Below are 22,695 nucleotides of genomic sequence, written 5' to 3'. Positions count from 1 at the left end.
GACTGTTGGTGAGCCTTTGTTACCACTAGTTATTAATTTACTTCTTTTTCAAAAAGAACTTCGTCATTATCTCGAAAAAAGTTCAAATAATGCGCGACACTTTTGACCTTTTTAAAATCTGTTCCAGTAATTGAAACCAATTGTTCACATTTTTCTTATTTAGTCTGCATTCAGTTATGTGAATCATGTGTCAACAAGGAAAATATTAGATGTCCCAGCTTTCAAATCATAAGAAGCAGAAATTAGATTTAAAATCATGTTGAAATGCAACAACAATACAGTCAAACTTGCTTTTAGCGAGCCCTGATTTTACGAGAACTCGGATTTAGCGAGGAAATCAAAGAGATGTGGTTGGTACAATGTTAAGTCTTTTGGGAACAAAACTCGCTCTTAACGAGCGAACCCCGCTTTAAGCGAGCAATATTTTTGTAACTCATAAAATGTCTGTTGATTTCCTCATCGGAAAAGATTATTCTATTTTTGGAAAAATTCCATTAACATTTGGAACTTAACCGAAAGTTAGAGATAAGACATAAATCATGAGAGCAAGTGATGATTCGGCCTTTTTTTCGGAAGGGGGGGGGGGATTAATGGAGTGAAGAAGCATTTGAAAATCATATATTTGTTGAAGAGGATGTTATCATTTTCGAGATATATATCCGGAGAATATAGTAGCTAAAAATCAGGAGAGAGAAAAAAATGACAGCGACCACCATAACTACAAATGTGAAGAATTTAAAGTTACTTGGCTTCTAAAGGACAGAAGATCTTTAAACTATTTTGAAGCCACAGATGCAAATATGACGATATTTTTTGGACCCCACGTTCCTCAAAAACAATAAGGAGACAATAATATAGTTCAAATTAACTAACCAACTCCTTTGATACCGTACAGAAATATAAAAATAACAAAGCAAGCATGTATAAATTTTTTACGAGAACTCGGTTATAGCGAGCAAATATCGCTGTCCCTTCACGCTCGTTAATAAGCGAGTTCGGCAGTATCAGTAGAGTTATATTTTTCACATAAAAATATCCCTTAAAAATCATTTCTTATTGATGACCCAACATTTTCTACTCTGCACTCTAATACAGTCATTGGAAAAATAAAATAAAGAATTACATCCAATCTGGTAATATTTTTAAGCAGTGTATACGTAGGATATCTTCTATGCTTAGATAACCACTTTGAACTCTTCGGTAAACAAATAAAGCGAGTCTTGCTCTTTTCCTCTGATAGTTAGTTTGAGCTTTGTTACTTTTGTTTTCATGATTAAAACCTTTTTTAAATAACAAATACACACAGTTTTTCGAATCATTGTTTCATTTTATGCTCGTTCTGTGCAACTGTAACTTGTCTTTATGATTGGAATTGATATTTTCAAAGGTTTGTCCACCCTACATATAAGATAAATATTTAATTATTTATTTTTTGTATCTCCTGTAAAATTAATTTTGATGGAAATGACTGCTTTTCGAACTCACCGATTCCATTTGTCAAAACTGTACACACTATAAAAAAAATTCCGAAACGTTACTGGGTATTTCCGTGTTACGTTTCGTGATTTTAATGGTTTTTATCCACTTCCTGGAAAAATCAAGTATCATTGTTAAAACGTTTCCTGAATTGCTACAAGTCGCACGAATGCAGACTTTTCAATATTGTAAAAAATATTTTTAGCTCCCAGTTTAAAGATTAACTGAGCCCCCGTATTTATAAAGTGTATCGGCTTCAGTTCAGTTACGGCCCGTCCATGCTACTTAAGCTCCCAAAGGGAGCGAATATGTATGAGCTACGTTGCTTTGCAAGAATTGCAGGCGAGAAAAATTCTCGTTACTTACCAGCAATTCTGGCTTACCTTTGGCCATGTTTGCAGTAATGCTCTTGGAACTTCCTTGATAAATCAGGAAGATGCCGAGCTATTATATTATACCTTCTTAAGTTGACTCGAATTTTCCAGAGACACGACTGGCTTTTAACGGGAATATTTCTGAATTTTTCAAGAGGCTTCCAGGATAATGTCAGGAAGGCTACTGAAGAACTACTAATTTCAGCGAAAAACGTTCCTGGATTTTGCAAGATATGCTACTGGCAGAAATTGGACACATCAGCTGCCCATTATTTCCCAGGAACGTTCCTGAATCGTTTTTACAGTGCAGTGTACGGAGCTAATAATAAAATTCAGTAATTCTAAACGTACTGTTTGGAAGTTACTTCTAAGTGATAATTTGAAGCTGTTAAAATTTCTCATCCTACATTTAAGTATTCTATGCAGCATAATGAATTATAGAAATCTATGAGGTGGAATTATAAAACGAGGAAGTTTTAAACGTTTAAACATCAAAACATGATTAAGAAAAAAATAATATTGAGCGTAAAATGAACTTCAGGATTCCAGGATTGGAATCATTTCAGTTTAAAAGTTCAAACCAATAATATTAGTTGAAAATTTTAATTTTTTCAAAAATCAGGAAAATGGTTTTTTTTCCCCCGCGCGAGATGGCTTCTATTACGGGGTACCACAAAAATAACGCTAGAAATATCAATTTATGTTTCAGAAAAATTTATTTCGACTTTAAACAGGTGATATTCTTTGCTCAATTACCTGCGCTGTCTAAATGAGTCTATTTGAAACCATTTTTTTCGCAGAAACCATTTTTTGCCATTTTTGTCACAGAACCCATTGCTTTATTGGCTCTTGAAATGATATTCAAATTCATTTTTTGAGATGAGCCGGAGATCTCTCACTCTTGGTCAGAAGAGAAGTTGTCAAAAGTTCGATTTTCCAATACCAACCACAGGAAATATGAGGGTCAGTCAATAAATAACGAGGCAGGGGCAATAAAACAAACTTTATCCAACATTCTTCAAAAATACTGACCGAAATTGTTTAAACACGTATCCCAATGGGAAATTAGTGGCATGATTCCTTGCTCATAAAGGTCCTTTAGCTGCTGCTGGAACCAATTACGCAGGCACTCCTTTACTTCATCGTCCGAATGAAATCGTTGTCGCCGAAGTGCCTTCTTGAGTTTCCCAAAGATTGGGGATCATATGAAGATAACTGGATTATAAGGGGCGTGGTTCAAGACTTCCCACTTAAATTTCCAGAAAAGTTCTTTTTTGAATTATCTGTGTGTGGTCTAGCTTAATCGTGCAGTAGGATGACAGCACGTGAAAGTTTGCTGGAACCACACACAGCAAATGCAAAAAAGGTACTTTTGCGGAAATTTAAGTGGGAAGTCTTGAACCACCCCCCTTATTGTCCAGATCTATCCCCATATGATCCCAGATCTTTGGGAAACTGAAGAAGGCACTTCGGTGACACCGATTTCATTCGGACGATAAAGTAAAGGAGTGCGTGCGTAATTGGTCTAGCAGCAGCCAAAAGAGTTCTATGAGCACGGAATTATGCGACTAATTTCCCAGAGGGATAAGTGTTTAAACAGTTTCGGTCAGTGTTTTTTAAAAATGTTGAATACAATCTATTTTATAGCCTCTGCCTCGTTATTTATTGACTGAACTTAATATTTTTTTTCACCCCCATGAATTTGTGCCAGTTAAGTCCGATTATCTTAGTCGTTATTCCACCTCTAACTCTCTAGGCGTTGTATCCCTATTTCGAACACTAATGGAAAGTGTTACTTTCTGCTCTTACAGAAACAAACTAAAGGTTTTTCAATATTCTCATCAGAATAGTTTTAAGCAGTCAAAACTAATATCCAGATGACATTAAGACAGAAAGAATTGTTTAGACAGAGTTTCCCAAACTGTAGTCCACGGACCCCGAGCTTACTCATAGTTTCTGAAAATTTCCGTGTCTTCAGAAAATTTTACTTGAGTCCACTATCACCTTTCGTTCCCTTTTGAATCGCAACGGGGGGGGGGGGGATCCCAGTGTCCCGGCTGAACATTTCAAAAATCTGGCAAGCCTATTATTAGCATACTTCATACTATATTGAACCCTCACCTGCTGTCCTTTGTTGATGTAGTTAGTATGTGGTGAACTGATGAACAAGAGCGGTGAGCAAGGTTGTAACACTGGTGCAAATGGAATTAGTTGATGTTTTTTCCTTTATTAACGGTAAGTATACTGTTTTAGTATTATAATTACATTTTTAGAGTTAATAATGCACTGATTGCGATGAATGAAACTGCTTGCAGCTCCGAAGACTGGTGACCGATAGCGAGCAGAGGGCGGTGGCTCCCTATAATTAAGGCAAACTTAAGCAGGCAGTATTTTGAAGGCTACGCAGATTCTAATCACAGCATTACAACACTGCCGGGGTAGGTTTGCTCGAACCATAGTTAATAATTAAAATCCTAATATGCCACAAAAATACAACTCGTATGAAAAATTTACACACTTAAACTAAGCTAACAGTGTTTTGTTCACTAACTTCAAAAGTTCATTTTTATTAGTAAACTTGTTGCAGGAATTTGGTGATAACATTTTTATTCCTAATTGAATTTCAAATATAATTTTGCTTCCATAACTTAAAATAATTATGTAAGAAATGAAAACCAGTCAAGAGCTCTGAAAAATATACAGTATAGTGAATAAATAAATGTAATGGAAAAAAACATAAAAATATATAATAGAAAAAAAAATAGATTTAACTATGTCAAATTATCTTTTTTTTGCGCTAGCGGAGGAGAGAGGGGGGGGGGGGGTCCGCGAAGTTCATAAGTTTTCCGGAGGGGGTCCGCGGAGGTCAGAAGTTTGGGAAACTGTGGCTTAGGGGAACCCACTGGAGCTAGCTGGCAATCAAGTTGAAAGTCTCCGAAAAAAAATATCATTTTCTCAATTAATTCGAACACTATACTAGTACCTTGGAATTGCATTTGAGTATGAAGTCCAATGTTTCGTCGAACAAGGTAAAGAAAGATCGACCGGTAATACAAAACAAAACGTGATTAGAGATTTATAATTTCAAAATTTGAAAAATCCACGTCTGAGAGATGTAAAAAATTTCTGCAAAATTTTAGGAAAGTGTTTCCTTCCAAATTTCACCTAAAACAGTAAGTTGAGTGTCCGAAACAGCATGATTAAATGGGCGTTCTGGTTGCAGATTTTTTTTTTTTTTTTTTTAGTACGAGAACAGAAAGTTATAGTTTTCTTTCGCAAAATCAATGTTAAATAAGCACTTAGTGTATTGAAATAATGTCTTATTTGTAGATGAAGAGATGAAGATTAAATGTAATGTTTTTGATTTCCATGTGCTTATAATTTTATGGGGAAGAAAAAACGAAGAATTTAAATCCAAGAACTTAGTTGGAACAGTTAAGCATGACAGTTTAGGTGTTCTTGTATGGGGATGCATGTCAGCATCAGGACTTTGTAATTTGGTATTTATGAATGGAATATTGGATCGTGATATTGATTAAAATTATTTTAAAGACGATTTAAAACAATCAGCCCAAAATTTGGGCATTAGGAAAAAAAAAGGTTTTAAAATCAAGGTGATGATCTTAAGCACATGGATTTTAGCGTTCTCGTCTGATGCCCGTATAACTATCGACACAAGTTTCAAACTCAATAGAAATCGAACATATTTGGAAAAAAATGGAGATTGGAGTGCAAAAACACTACATTAAAACGAAAAGCGAACTAAAAACAGTAATGATCGAAGAGTGGATGAACATTGACAATCTATTCCCAGACCTTTAAAAACTTTACTGATACCCTACTAAATATTAATGCAATGACAAATTTGATTATTTACCACTATGTAGGTAAGACAAATATTTTAAATGCATGGAGATTTTTGTGAAATAACGTTTTTGGTACGTTTTGATTCTTGATTTCATAAAAATAAGTTCTACTATGTTAGTAAAGTATTTATTGTAGTTTTGTAAATAATATCGTCGCATCAGAGCAACAGTAAGATATCTAATCCCATAACCAACACTAAGATACCGTACTGCTGCTCTGAGGCGACGATATGGCATAGAACTTATTATCAAATACCCAATGGCGGATCTATGATTTATTCGAGTCGGGGCAAAAACTTAAAACTACCGCCCTTACCCAACGTCCTTCATGTTTTCGCATCGAGTTTAAATACACATACAAAAGTAACGACCAGCAACAGGCTTTGGGCCCAGCTAGACTGGTCCTAGTCAATTTACAATCCCCAGTGAAGATCAATGGCCCTCTTAAAACTATCTATTCCCTTGCTCATTACCACCTCTTCCGGTAAGCTGTTCCAAGGTTCCACTACTCTGCTAAAATAATAATTTTTCCTAATATCCATGTTAGCCTGACATTTAAATAGCTTAAAACAATGACCCCTTGTCCTGTTTTCAGTGCTAAACTTTAGCCCAGTAACATAATTCATTTTAATAAATTTAAACAACTGAATCAAGTCCCCTCGGTCTCTCCTTTGCTCAAGACTGTACATTTTTAGCATTCTAAGCCTGGAATCGTAGTCTAAATGAGAAAGTCCATTTATTAGCCTTGTAGCCCGCCTTTGAACTCTTTCCAATACATTAATATCAACGAAAAACACCTACAGAAATAGGGTGGACTTGTCACCCGCCAGAAGTTGCTACCCAGGAGCCCCGGCTTGCTTCCACTAGATCCGGAAAAAATACCCTTTCTGAAATATTAATTGTTCTTTATGGATAAGACATTGAAAATGGTAAGTGTGCGAACACTTTTGGGAGCCACTGTATTAGAGCTTATCTGTCTATACAAAGCAGTAAAGCAAATGTTTTACAAAGTTTTATATTTCAGATAGGAAATACCTGAATTCAAGGGTAAATTACTAGTTATGGACCTATACAGTAATGAGTAGGTGTGTCTAGTATTGTCAGTATCAAGTTTGCAATCGATATTCCAGGAAAACCATCAGTAGATTCTCAAAATAGTATCTTTCAAGAATATCCTGACCCTCACACAAGTTTTATCTATGTTTGGAAAAAATGTTCAAGAAGGAAAAAATGCAATTTTCCTTCCATGTAGGTGTTTGAAGGATTAAGGACTTGAGACTACTGTGTGCTAACAGATGGCAGTTTTATTGGTAATTACTCATTCCTTAGATTTTTTTTCTATCATATAAATATATTAGCGATTAATTAAGATATTTAAGATGCTTTCAAGCAAATGTGCCTATTACTTGTCAAGTAAAATTGCGCATTTCAATTATAGGCACAGATGCCCATAATTTATTTATTTATTTTATTTATTTATTTATTTATTTATTTATTTATTTTTTTTTGACCATTCTTACTCAAAGTTATTGTTTAGACTAATGATAAAACATAAACTAAAGTTGGCAGACGATAAATAAAAAACGCAGCAATGGAATAGTTCTATTTATTTTATTTATAAACTTATTTCTGTTGTTCAGACGAACCTTTCAAAAGCGGTTTGTCAGCTATCTATATTTCAATTTTAATGTTGTTCGAATTGCTAAGTTGTGAAATTTGATTATATTGTTACAAAAAATAGTGTTTTAGTGTTATGGAATACTATTTTTGTGTATTTTTTGAAAATAGTTGAATTCAGCCATCATAACCATTACTAGTTTTTAATATGTCCATAACAAAGCGAGTGACCATAACTGGGTCAACCCTGTGTATTCCAATTTATGTCAAAAAATATGTATAAATCATTGTTGATGATGAATGATAATTTCACAGCTAAAATTGCAATTTATAAGTTCTAATACCGTGAGAATAAGTTATTTCTCTGAACTAGAACTGCAACATCACAGTTCAACAACAATCTAAGTAAAAAAAAATACCATGCTAACCATTTACTCTATTTAAGTAATTTCAAAATTAAATTATTTCATGTTACTAACTAAATAAGCCGAGTTATAACATGTTTGTTTTAAAATGGAGATGGAGCCACTAGTCAAAAGTTTCATATTTATTACTATTTATATTACTCGTTACAGTTGGTATACATGCATAATTTTAATGTCAGAAAAATTAAAGTGAAATTTTAGAAGTTAGACTTACAGGATCGTTTAAACCCTGAGATAAAAATTTTGAGTCACTGAGCAGCGGTGCGTCGGGAAGTTGAGATGAGGAAGGGAGTTCCAGAGGCATCCAAATGGAAGGTCACGGGAGGTCACTGCTACCTCCCATAAATTTCCTTACCCGGCAAATTTAGAGACATAACTGCAATGTTACAGTTTTTAAATGCCCGAATGTTCTTTTTCATTAGATGTACGTATATTTGTTTTCCCGTATTTTATCATTCGGAAAGTTGAGAAGCCTCCCCCCCCCCCCCTTTTCTCAAAAATTTATGTTCGGGGCATCCTGCTTCCTCCGCGTTGATTTCATAGATACTACACATAGAATGAGGGCTGCATAAACTTTACACTGTGCCTGTAGCGAATCCGGAATTGTGTTTTGGAAAGGGGTAAGTTTTAAAACACCGGGAATTTTTTTCAAAGGTATGTAGATACAGACTAGACGGGGAGACTAGGGAAGGCGGTGGACAAAAAGTGTTACCTGGGCTGCCATTTGGGATTTTTTTGCGAAGCCCGATATTAAGCTCATAAAATTCCCAAGATCGAGGAAGAAAATTTAAGATCAAGTGAATAAGAATTCTTTTTTTTTTTTTTTTTGCTTTTTGCATGAATGTAGGAAAAACAGGTTGGGAGATGGGACACAGGGAGAATTTTTTGAAGCTATCACCGTAGCCACGCCGCCATCTTAGGTGTACGTAGAAATTTTGTCGGTAGTGTTGTAAGATAATGAATTCGTCATTTTATTTCATCGAGTTTCAAAGAGATTGCGACTTGATTGTGTTCTATATGTAGCCTTCAACTCTTCTAATAGAAGTTCAAAAAAGATAACATTTCATAGGTATTTTAACTTTTTTACTATTATTATTTTTTTCTGGTATTGTGAATGAAATGCTATGATGAATACGTACATTATTAACTTATTTGTTCGAGTTACAAACACCTAATTTTCAACAGTGACTGTTGGAAATTTGATATTAATTGCAAATATGACTCAAATTTATTATTGTTTTTTGTTTTATTGATTTCTTGAATAATTACGTACTATAATGAAGTGACTGATTTGTTGATTGGAGTTCGCTCTGTTTTGGTTAAGTAATTTATTTTTTACGTATTTCGATTTGTGTTTTGAAAAATTACGAAATTTAATTAAGAAATTCGAAATATTTTTTTATATTATTATTTCAATTATCTAATATGAACGGAAAAGATTTAGTAGGCAATATAGTTGTTTTCTTATTTTGCAATGTTTACATATGATGTGTAACTAAATGCTTTATTTTTTTAATACAAATCTGAAAGAATCTACCTCCCAAAAAATACCATCTTCTAAATTTTAGACATTTGGAGCTGTGTAAATAATATTTGTTCCTCTATGATCATTAACTGAGCGTGTAAGTTAGTTTTGACAGCAGATGATACTTAATAAAAAGAAAAATAGCAAGGAGAAGAAAGTATATATATATATATATATATATATATATATATATATATATATATATATATATATATATATATATATATATATATATATATGTATGTATTGCGAAACTATATCGTGCCTAGAACCTTCTAGGCACTAAATTTTAAAACAAACATGGGACATATAAAAATTTGAATTAGTATATGATCATTTATGTTTGACAATAATATTTTACTTTCTAGATTCATTAATTGAGAATGAAAATAGTTTTTACAGCAGACGATACTCTCTCTCTTAAACAAAAATATAACTTGCTGTAAAATGAAAGGCGATATTTTTTTTTTTTTTTTGTAAAAAAAGATATGAACATTTTACGTGAATTAAATTTTTAGTGAAATGCGTTTCAAATAAACATTTAAAAGAAAAAGTTGAATTTTAACATAAACATTTATTGAAGGTAGTATTAGTTTTTACTATCCACCCACATCAATTACTCAATTTATAGGTAAATTACATTTCAGAACTCTGTAACAATAAAGTGCTACATTATTTAATGCTACTTTAATATAAAAGTTGCATCATTATTACTAAGGAAAAAAGGGGTAACTGTCACTGTTGCCATTTTAAAAGCTTAGTATTTGTCACTTACGTTCAAATATCCGTAGAAAACTACTCAAATTAAGCATGTACCACTGTTTTTCTAAGGCCTGTTTTAATATCTTGCTTTCATAAATTACCAAAAATAAAAAAAAAACTTGTTATTTAGGTAAATTAAATTACTAAGAACCTCCCGGTGACAATAACTCAATTTTTTCTTAAATACGCCAATGCCACTGTGCTTAGCACGGCAAAATAGCAGATGCATTTGCAAACTGCTTTCTTTTACATTACAATTTTACACTCATCTGGATTTTGAGACTAAAGTTGCGAACTATTTAGATTTAACATTTTAATGTTGTTATTTAATTTATAAAGGGCACTAACTATTTTATTCCTGTGACTTCACAGCTATGCTTGCCTTCGTATAGAGCAACCGGTTCTCCGCGGTTAGTTGATCACATGACAGCCAATGACGTCAGTGGTTATTAACCGGCTGGGTCAATAGCCGATGCTCCATCGAACGCTTTTGGTTAATTTGGTTACTTGAGCAAGCGAATAACGCACAGGTGAAAAAATATTTATTATTGGTCATAAATGTCGCATTGTTCAATCAACAAATCAACGAGCTTAAATTGTGGTCGACCTGTCAATTAACCTGGGAAGATTATTAGAATAACTATTATAACAACTACTAGGCTATTAGAACAACTTCGGCAACAACCCACGCTCTACCAGTTGCTCTATACGAACGCAATCTATGAGATAAAATAGCAAAGTTAGCACAGGGTGATTCATAATGAATGGGATAAAAAGAATAGCGCAGTGTGACTGCCGTAATGGATTTATTCACCCGAAACAAATTTACTCTGCAAGTACAGTTATACAAGTTTTATTTGGCAACAAGGAAAAATCATCGAATGACGAACTCGCCGCTAGAGGCGCTGTTAAACAAAATGTCGTCCATGCGGGACGAGCTGGAGGAAGCTGTTCTTGATTTCATTTTTCAGCAAGATGGTGCTCCGTGAGTTAACATATAACAACGTACGTGAGTTCTTGAACGAGCGTCTACCTCATCGCTGAATTGGCCGTGCTGGGCCACAGGATTTGACATGTCTTCATTGGTCGCCAAGATCACCAGATCTAACGTCCTGTGATCTTTTTCTCTGGGGTTTCGTTAAAGACAAGTTGTTTGTGCCTCCATTTCCTCAAGACTTAAAGGAACTGAAGCAGCGGATAACTCCAGTGTTGAATTCCATCATAGGGCATATGCTATCACGAGTGTGGCAGGAGCTCGATTACCGTGTAGACATTTGTCGTGTCACCGGAGGGGCACATAGTGAACACCTGTCAAAACTTGAATAAATGTAGTTTCACTAAAATAATTACTGGTTAAAAAATTTCCCTGATAAAACGAAATTTATTTTTAGCATACTAAATTACTATAAAAATCGTTCTTAAACAATTAACACCTTGAAGAAAAAGATTCCCTTTCATGTCTTTGATGTGTAAGTTGAGCTGCAGTTACCATCTTTTTTAAATCCGTGTAATTTTATTAAAGCCATATAACACTAACCCTGCTTATAAATACAATTAAACATATATGGTTTTTGTAGGTCAAAGACATTTTTCTACGCGTTTTCCGAAATGTTGGTTATTTTACAAAAAATAATTTGTTAAAAATAACTTTATTTTTCAATTTTAAGGGATTTTTTTATGTGTTGGTAAACACTATTCTTAAAAAGTCGTGCTGTTGCAAAAAATCAAGAATTTGAGTTCAGCTTTAAATTGTGATTTCTTCGTGTGTGTTTGAGTGTATGGTTTTTCTTATTTTTAGTTCTTTAAAAGTTTAAATCCCATTTTTTTATGTGGGAGTGAAATGAAAGAGGTGGATTCATTAAACCCTTACTTTCTAATAGAATAAGTACTTTGCGTTTTTCTTACTATAATTGTATATTTGTTAAAAAGCAATTCGTTTACATATTTTTTTTTTTAATTATAAATATGAATGGACCCTTTTCACTTTTGACGTCACTGCGAGTATAATCACGGTATTAAACGGCAACGGCATTGTGGGTACTGTGGCAGACGAAAACTCGAATCTTCTGCTTGTGTTACCACATGCATTTTTACGGCTTATAAACTCTTCTTTCTATTTATAAATGAGATCTTTCGAAAGTTTTTAACTTATAAAAGAATGATGGACGATTCATTTGTTACGAAATACTTTCTTTGTAATCGTATTTTCCTGATTAAGCGTCTTGGATCATCATCAGAAATATGGTGGAAAAACTCCCATTCTCTTTTTTTTATTTATCCCTTTTCTCGGCTTTTTTCATGCAGTCATAAGTCTGTTTTAGCCCTCTTACGCATGTTCACGATGTAAATAAAGTCCAGGGATTATTAAATAAAACTAGTTTCTATAGCACTACTAACACTGATTATTGGATGAAAATACCCGCAGACGAAAAGTTAAAGGGACCGTAGCTAAATCATGAATAGGGTCCATATGAATTGGTCATCATTTCTTTACGACATTTCTAAGTTAAAAACTTTCAAAGAACCTCTATTTTTAACAGAAAGAAGAGTTTTTAAGCCAAAGAACTGCATGTATCAATGGACGGTCAAGAATCGGATTTTCGTCTTATCTAGTGTACCCTTAGTGACGGTTAATACCTGTAGTGACGTCATGCGAGTAGAGTTCATCACTTATTTTCCTGTTTTTTGAGTGGTTCCTTCTTTTCTTGATTGAACTATTGTCATCGAGTTTTTTTTATTACCATAGCTCTTGATGATCCAAGTTGACTACTTCTTGTCTTCTTTTGTATTGGAACTCATAATTTTACACCTAGCACAATGCGAAAAGTGTGTATGTGCACCGTCAATGGAGTCTATTCACGATTTGCGTTCGAGGTTAGAAGAAACCACGTGATTCGTGAGTTTACATTTTGAATATCAATGCTAAGTGCTGGAAAAGTTCGCCGTTAAAATTCAGGATTAAAATTATGTTTTTGCTGTTTTCATGCTATATTTTTGGTTTGGAAGAAAGATTACATTGTGCCGCGCTTCTGTTTGGCACTCAAATGTGGGAATAGTGAATCAAGATCATGTTGTAGCGTAAAATGTAGAAGCTTCCATACCTGTCGTTTGCTCGATCCATAATCTTAAGAAAAAGCATGTAAAAAGTCAATCGGATTCGTCTTAAGTATTCTGTGATCTTTTATTTAGTTCTCATTTTTGATTTAGTGAATGTGCACTATAGGCGGCAGAATGAAAGAATGTTTTTTTTTTTTTAAACTGTTTACAAGTCTTTTTTGTTGTCATTCCTGCATCGTTCTTTTGAATATTAAGTTAGTCAGTATAATACGCTACAGCATCAAACGAACTTTATTATCGAAACATCGATAACTAAATGGGCAGCAAAAGAGAGTGCTAGTATACTTTTAAAATCTACCATACTCTATTACTGCCTTTTTTGTTCTATATGCTACATTTTTTTGGATTGTGACAGGTAGGTAAGAATTTGTTGTTCTATGTTATTTCAATTATAGTGTTTTGATGTTCAAATTTTTACATTGGTTTCATTTGCTTGGGTAATGTAATAAACAGGATGTATTGATATTGTTTGTTGTTAAGGTAAAAAACTCCATTAACAACTGAAGTTACTTCATTTTTCTTTCGCATGTTTTGCTGTTTCAAGTTGATGGATTTCATTGAATTTAGAAGCAGCAATTTACACATTTACAGAACAGTACATCCTCAACCAAGATCATGATAAAATTTAAAACTGTGAACTTAAATTCTCTTTAAAAATTTCTGCAAAAAAAAAACACTGTATTTCTCCAGAGTCTTGAGTGTCATATCATAACTAACAGCAAAAATGTCAGTGAGTAGAGTACCATAATGATACCGGCAAGTGTTTTTCAACTATATTTGTTCTTTTTTCAACATTAATTGGGAGAAACACAAAATTAGTGAACAACATTTGTTGCTGGCTCAGAGGCCATGTCATGGGGAGGGGGAGTTCCTGACTAGTCCCTTAGTAGGGAACTAAGGGCCCAGCTTGGAATCTGATTCATATAAATGTTACAAGTTTTATGAGAAGAGGGAGATCTGGCGAACAAACTGACAAGGGACCCGCATCACCTCTATGCAGCCCTGCGCTCGCCAAAATAAGGTCGACTCAGAATCGAATTGGGTCAGCTTTGCGGCTTCTTCACAAAAATCTGCATTGTAAAAGCGGCTTATTCACAAAAATTTGCATCATGAAATAAAATTCAAGATTTAGGGTCGCCCCTTGCCACATGGCGATCCAGTGTGACAAAGTGCCGCCCTCCTCCCCCCCCCTCAAAAAAAAAAAAACGTTTTTTGTGATTCTATCACTTGGACATTAACAATTGCCTTCTTATACTTCAGATTGTGTAATTAAAAGGTTGCACATGCATCATTTTGCCATGCCACATGCATAACCTGGCAATTCACAATAATTTCATTTTCAAAAATAAAGAAAACTAATCGACCCGTGCGGAACTCCGCACTGTGCTTCGAATCGTTTCAAAAGGCATTTCGCTCTTTAAAAATTTCAAAGAAAGAACAATATGAAGAAGAACCGAAAAAAGCAAACAGAAAAAAGTAAGAGCACAAGAAAATGCATGTAATTTGAAGACATCAGAAACAAAACCCCGTTAAATACAACGTTGTGATAATTTGATCACCGCTCACCTTTTGGTTGTACGTATTTTCAATGCAAATATAGATATCATTAAAAGTGGCTGAGCGACTCGTGAAAAAGCAGTAATTTTGCACGTGAAAAAACAGGTTGTGTCAAATACAGTCCTGTCCATGTGAGCAGCTGACGGAAAAAAAGAAACATTAAAGAGATATTTATTGGCATGGATTCGAACTGAAGCCATTCTGATTAACAGCACGACCCTCCAACAAATCTAGCAATTGCGCCTTCCTTTTCGAATACTATTTACTGAAAGAATGCGTAATAAAAACTGCAAAAAAGCTTTTTGTCGAAAAAGAATAAGATCATGCTTCTATGTTCTGTCATTAGCCAGCATGATACTATTTAAAATTGTTCGTAAAACATGGAATTTGATTAAAGAATGAGGAAGATCTCACGTAGCGATTGAAACAAACATTCTAGGAAAGTATTAAATTCTGTTGAAAATAAGTGTTCTTATTTTTGAATATTGAACAATTTCCCTTAGCAGGCTGCTTTAACCGTTACGGGTTAAATGCCCGCACATGTTTTTCTTTTAATCGAACACTTAAAATTCGAAACCAAAACCAGTTGAACTGAGTCCGTTTTTTAAGTGTAATTTTTCGAACGTAGAAAAATGTTTTTTTTTTTTCAGCCGAAAGCAGAGGAGTAGAAAATGATTTCTTACTAATGAAGTCGATAATAATTTAAATGTTTTATATCATATTCGAATAAATAATTAAAGGTTTACTGGGTGAAACTTGTAGTTTCAATTTGGCGTAGTATTTTTTCATTTGTACAAAAGGTCGAACACTGCTATTAGAAAAATCTACATTTCAGCATACAATAAAAATGTTTTTCTGCACAAAAAATATTTTCTTGAGGTAAATCTAATAATTTAACCGAAAACTTATTCTGGTTCTTTAAAATAGGTTTTTTTGACAGAAAAAACAATTTTTAGAACGTGGGTCTATTTTTCTTCAGTAACCTGCACGGTAAGCTTTAAAATAAGGTGTAAATCAAAGAAATCGATCAAGAATTGAGGAAGATCTCGCGTAGAAACAAAAAAACAGGCTACAGAAATAATATATAAGGATTTAGAAAAATATTTTGTTATTTAACAAAATGAGAAACCAAAAAAAAAAAAAAAAAAACTTGGATCAACCCCTGAAAAATTTTCTGAAAATTTAATAAGTTATCAAAATTATTGTCTAAGTAATCTTATTGAGCGGTGACTAGCACAGGCATACTTAATATCACACGGTGTTTCTACAACACGGTTCCGATATTACACGGTACAAAGTTTTAATTTAATACTACACCGTTTTATATAACATGAATTTTTCAAAAGATAGAATTTCATTTTTGTTTAATACCAATTATTCTAAACCCACTTATAACAATAAATTTTAACTTTTAAATACTTTATTTTCTTATCGGTGTTCTAAAAAAAAACACACAAAAATTGTTTTGTTTCCAACTCATTGTAAGAAAATAACATTTAGGAATTCAACATAAGCTAAATTTTACAAACGTTAAATAAAAAATGTTGTGTAAGTATGATGAACAGTACAATGAAATAAATAGAATAATTTTATTTATTTTATTTTTTCTTTTATTTGGTCGTTCTTGATCAGACAAACTTTATTGCTACAGAAAAGCTCAGTTTTTTTTTTCCCCAGATAAAATACGTTTTGTTCTCAGTAAAGAAAGTTAATAAAATTTTCTCTTGAGCTGTTGTATGTTCTAGCAGCCAGTTTTCATTTGTATGTCCTATTTAGTTGAAATTTCAGCTATTATGAAATTTTTACCTTAAGACTTGGTTTCAATATAACACGGTACACATTTTCTTGATTTACATTATTTCAAAGATTCATATAACATGGTTTATAATATGTAGGACATAATTAATTAGTTCAAAAAATAAGTAAGAAAAAACTATTTATAAAAATGTCTCGTATTAGACAGTACGAATCAACTGTGTTATACAAGAGATACCTGTGTATGTATGATAAATAAATGACATAAGTACTGTTAAAAATTGAATTAATAAAATGGTTTTTGAAATTTTTAAGCATTTCTTATTTTTATGCCATACATAAATATACAGTAGAACTCTACAACAACTATCTGAATCGCTTTCAGAACTTGAGCAAAAAACTAAGGCGATTGCACTTGCTGCGATTTTCAAAATGATGATTCTGTCGACTCATGCTATTATCCTTTTCTCTGCAGCAGCACTTGTTAGTACACATAGCATGAAAAGCGTTACCTTTCTACTTGATTAATTGAAAGTTCTTTTTCTTTAAAAATAGTTTTTCTGAACTTCAACATTCATACAGTAAAAAAATTAAAATATGCCTCTTTTTCAAAAAAAAAAAAAAAAAAAACTAACAATCTAAATGGTGTCCAGTTGATTCGGATAATTGGAGTTCAACTGCAATTTAGAAGTTTTTTGTTGTTCTAAATAAAGTACATGTCCTTAAATTCTTGTGTTAAACATTTTATGTGATGCATATTTTTAATTTCCAGTAAAGTTTCAAGTAATCAAAACAGAGAGATCTTTTTTTAATCAAAATGACTTGTTTTACATTTAATATTTAAAAAATGCAAAGGTGGTTCACTTTTACAGAAGAACTTGGTTTACTGCGTCTTGCATACTATGGGATTGGTTATCCAACGGATGTGTGTCCTTCGTTATACTAAAAAAATTTTTAAGGTTGATAGCCTTCAGTATCCGTCTTTGTGACGAAAATCTGGCTTTTGAAAATGTCCTAAGATGCAAGCAGGGCTTATAGGCGGCTGTTGCACCAAAAAAGTGGGGGTCAAAAGAAGTGAAGAGGCTAGGAGGCGTGGTTCCTGAAGCTGATTTGTTGTTGTTTTTCCGGAAAATTGGGCTATATATTACTGCCTCTTAATATTACTGATTTAATAACTTCCAAAAATGTGGAATATGGTATCGAAAATCGGATTGAATGGCCACCGCAGACTTTCCCCTTATCCATTCTTATGAAATAAGATGAAAAAAGTTCATTCATTTAGAGTATTTAATTTTTACTTTCAAAAAATAAATCAATTCACCCTCGAAAAATAAATTTTTCTATAAATCATTATTCCTCTTAAAAGTGAGAGTTGTCTCACCGTACCAGGCTCCTATGGCAGGACTACAAAAATTACTTTTGCCAGAGTAAATAAATTATGTGTTTGGTGGATTAATTTGAGAATTATAGGTACATGTCAAAGCTCGAAGGTTCATCGTTAGGTAATGGCAAAATGAAAAATAGAAACAAACTTGACCATGAAATTAACTGGACCAACTTTCAGTAGCTGATAAGTCGGTGATTATTTTTTACTAAATAAGCACTGTACCATGCTGGCATATATAAATATATTACACACCTAGTACGACAATGCCACATCTCTAAAACTACTTCTATAGAAAAAATGTATTTAATTTTAATGCGCCTTAGCTTAAATTCCTATAGTAACAGACTGACACAAATAAGGTTAAAAAATGTTTTTCTCTTGTGGCTGTCTTGCATTTTAATAGAACTAATTAAAATGCACCAGGACATACAGTAAAGCACCGTTTATATATTTCGCTTGTATACATTTTTATCAGTTAAACGTTTTTCAAATTGGTCCTTGCAGATTCTAATACCCTTTAACGCATTCCTACTATACGTTTTTTCATTTATACGCTCTTTTCATACAGTCCCTTCAAAAACGCATAAACGGTGCTTCACTGCATATACAACTCAAAATCGACAATTTTTTACTTGTGGCAGTAGGTGTGCGATATACTGAATCAAGATGCAGTTAAACTCTCTTACTACGACCTGTGTTTATAAAGAAATCATGGCTAAAACGAACACCTTGTTCGTTAAGTTTGGTTTGCTATCTAGTTACATTAAAAAATTCATGCACAATACGTACATTAAATTGGGGGTTTCGACTGAGGCAACCAAAATTGTCTGACCTCTATACTTAAAATGTTCGTTGTTCAATTCTGTAATTTTCTTTTTTGGAAATTATTCACCATTTTGATAGGTAGTAGAAGTCCATTTGTGTAAAAAGAAGCAAATACTAAATATTTTGCATAGAAAATAAAACCTGTACATTTGTTTACCTGTGCACATTTCAATTTACTCGGATATGAAAGTGTTCATCTTCCATTGTGAATTAAAAACCTATTCCGCGATTGTCGATTATCATTTTCCCTTTTCAAAAACATTCAGTTATAAGAAATGAGTGTTTATTTTCTAAATGTACTAATAGTTAGAATACAGTGTGCGTGTCAGTAGTAATGCTTTTAAATATATGCAAGCATTTCTTCGTTTTTTCAAAGTATCATTCATTCACAGCTGTTACGAATAAAATCGCAGATTTTTGACACTTCGAGTAAAGTAAGTACAAGTCGTGAAAGTACAGTTGAACCAAGTTCAACTGTACTTTCAATCTCTCTGATACCCCCTTCCCTTAAAAAGTTGAACAGGCAGGACCCGATCAATCGAAAATGATGCCCAGGCTGTGGTAAGTAGTAGTGTCCCCATTCACGGGAAAATCCCCCTTTTTTTTCCCAATGTAACTGTTGTGTACTAGAAAAGCAGTCGAGCATTCATACTTAAACTGTACAAATAGAAGGAAAGTATCACTAATATTTCAAATATTCAAATTCAAAAAATAACCCTTTCATTCTACTTGTGCAATATATGTTTACATTTATTCTGGTAGAAATTGGGAACTCATTGTGTATTGCTATCTTGTATATGTAAGCTAAGAAACGCTTCACATGGAAAATTAGTGCAAAGTAATATTATCTAGGCAGTCCTCTTTTCTACCGGTACTTTTGTAGAGTCTCCCCCCCCCCCTTTTTTTAAAGATATCCTTTTTTATCTTTATATGGCAACTTTTGAGAAGGATAATCATTTTAAATTAAAATATGAAAATTAAAGAGTATTCTGTAGCACAGCTAGAACTATCATATCTTGTCAACATAAGATAAATGCAGCTGCTTTTGAAAAAAAAAAAAGAACTTATTCAGTTGAAGTATAGAATTTGGAAGTACATTGTACTCTTTGATGAAACTTTTGAAGAAACAGAATTTTCTGTCAATATGTACAAGGAATAGAATTCAAAAAGAAATACATATGAAATTTCCATTTAGCTTGAAGCAAATAAAACTGAATTTTGTTCATTAATACCATCACACTGAAAATACTATTTCAACAGAATCTTAAATGCAGATCTGAAGTGGTTTTAGGTTGACAAAAATATCAACTGTAACATTGCATAGCTTTGACATGTATGAGTAAACAGTCATGCATAAAATATGATGATGGCGGAGCTTAATCATTGTTGCAAGCTAAATAAAACATTTACTAGTATATTACCTTTGAATTCTACCTTAGATCAGAGTCCTTCGAGTTCGAGTGTAAAAATTAAAATAAATTTTATTTTCTGGGTGCCTACATTTAGAGTTAGGATCACTGCACGAATGAACTTCTCTTTTTCTCGTTAATTTCAACGAGTATTCAAATATGTTCCTCTAAAAGAACACACACAAAAAAAAGTTAATTGCTTCAAATATTCGGGGGATCACGTTGTCAGTTGTTGAAAAAATTGAAATGATTTAGAATTTTAAACTGAAAACGCGTTTTTCCCATTTTGCTCTAATGGAGTATGACGTCGCATGGATAGACCCTCATGTAAAATGAAGAGTAGAGACTCTGCTTCTATTTCTCTCATTGGAACATTGTGCCATAGCATCTAATAGAAGTTAAATTGTGGCTTGTTGTTCGATGATTTTTGCAATTTTTTTTATAAACCGGTTCCGGTGTTGAGAAATTTGAATTGTATTTGTTCGCAATTACATCCGAGCATGAGCCATTTACTCATGGTATAATTTTATATTTTGCGAGTTTTAATTAATTGAGTGAAACACGCACATCAATACAAGAAAAGAAGGAATAAAGGAAGCAGGGTTTTTTTTTGCAGTTATGAGATTTGCAATTTAAAAAGTCGCTATACTTAATTTCCAGTATGAGTTTTCCAGTAAGCCATAAAACTATTTTTGTATTGGACCATAGTGCCAACTTTTTTGGGCCATGTCACCAAAATATGGAGTTCGATATTTTTACTAAAACAAGACAGCCAGGTATAATACCTCTTGCGCCTTTATCTAAATCATTATGGACATGCTCGGTGGAGGCTGCTTTGGAGTACTGTAGAATTGTGTGGGATATTTTTCCATCAGAAAAACTTGTAAGTATCTTAATTTTTCGAATTTTTTCTACTTCCTCTGAATTATTTCTTCCGTAGAACTTTTACACATATATTTTCAAAACGTTGAAGAGCCAAAGATATGTTATAATCAATCGATTTTTCGTGTGTACTTTGGCTGTTAAAATAAAAAAAGAAACATTTTTGTTGAAAAATAATTGAACACGTGAAAAACATGTGTTATGTAATGTTTGCAATAAAAACAACTGGATTAATCTGTACAAAGCGGTCATACTTGCCTTCTCCCATTTAAATTTGAAGAGCCAAAGATATGTTATAATCAATCGATTTTTCGTGTGTACTTTGGTTGTTAAAAAAAAAAAAAGAAGAAACTTTTTGTTGAAAAATAATTGAACATGAAAAACATGTGTTATGTAATGTTTGCAATAAAAACAAATGGATTAATCTGTACAAAGCGGTCATACTTGCCTTCTCCCATTTAAATTTTATTTTTCTGCCATGCAGTATCTTGTGGTCTTAACTTTTCTAATGAGCGAGCAAATGAGTAAAGAGGTTTCCTTTTCTTTCTTAGGTATAAATGAAGTAAGAGCATGGCTATTGAATTTTAAATGTTTTTAACAAGAAGAAAAAATAAAAAACAGCTATTTATCTCAGTGTGTTGTTAAAATAGTTTTTTTGCTCCTTAAAATATTATTTATGCATATTAAGGTCTGGTGACTAAATTTTAAGTTGAACAAAAAATATCGTAGTAAAAAATTTTAAATTATTCCTTTCACTGTTATTTATTTCTCAATTAAGAAACTCACTGCTCTGTTAGTTTAGCATGTATATCTCAAAGACGTGCTGAACTGACTTATAAATATCTTTATTGACTTCCAAATATTATTTGAATGATCTATTAAGTATATATCATTAAAAATGATCAGTCTCGCTATTCTTGATGTTGCACTTATTACATAAACACTTTTGCAGAGTGGAATGTTTTTTTTTCCAAACATTTTTTTAAATGTTTACTTTAATGATTAGAATAATTATGAGGATCTCTTCAGTCTGAGACAGTATCTTGCAGGAGAATAAAATTCTTTCTATCATTTTAAGGTTGTTTTAAGTACAAAGTTTGATTATAAATTTACAAAATAAATGCTTTTTGGCAGTTTCTTGTCAATAACTTCAAAAAATCAGGACTCGGGAGTCGAAGTAGGGGGCGGGGGGCTCTGCAATCCATTGCAAAAAATCAGTGTACACCCCGCATCATTAAACCGGTTTAGAATTTTTCTCTAAGCCCATGTATCGACACTGGACCAACTACAAATCCAAGCACCAATGTTCACCCACAATCATTGCTTTTTAAATCTCGTAATTGTTTCAAAATGTTGGGGAAGCTGCAGCACCCCGATGGAAAGTCACTGACCTACCAGAAGTATTCTTTTTCCACAATTTTTTTTCTAATGCTTTGGTAAATTTGGAGACTACTTTTGAAATTGCCTTATTAAATTATAATGATGCTTAATGTCTGTTCACATTAGATGCATGTTTTTGTGTTCATTCTCGTATTTATAATTTGGTACAATTCAGAGTATAATTCAGCAAATTTTTAAAAAATTCCAATTCCCAAAAATTCAAGTTCTAGGCGTCTCTGTGTGGAAGTATTAGCAAATCAATAACCTCCATTTTTTTCAAACTTGCAGGAAATGCAGTTTTTTAAAGTCTTGATGGAAAATATATTCATGAGCAAAGT

The 22,695-nt window shown here is 32.9% G+C and overlaps 1 protein-coding gene across 1 annotated transcript in view; it reads left to right on the top strand.

The window, feature by feature from the left end:
• Window positions 1–20,753: 20,753 nt before the first annotated feature.
• LOC129218630 (integrator complex subunit 13-like) overlaps window positions 20,754–22,695 on the top strand; it is a 50,987-nt gene continuing 49,045 nt past the window's right edge. Inside the window, exon 1 of the mRNA XM_054852949.1 lies at window positions 20,754–20,978. Coding sequence (XP_054708924.1) covers window positions 20,757–20,978 — 222 coding nt within the window. The 5' untranslated portion in view covers window positions 20,754–20,756. The remainder of the gene's footprint in view (window positions 20,979–22,695) is intronic.

This window comes from Uloborus diversus, chromosome 3 (genome assembly GCF_026930045.1).
Source record: "Uloborus diversus isolate 005 chromosome 3, Udiv.v.3.1, whole genome shotgun sequence".
Classification (NCBI taxonomy): Eukaryota; Metazoa; Arthropoda; class Arachnida; order Araneae; family Uloboridae; genus Uloborus; species Uloborus diversus.
Note: the sequence above shows the minus strand (reverse complement) of the source record. Positions and strands in the feature narration are given on the sequence as shown.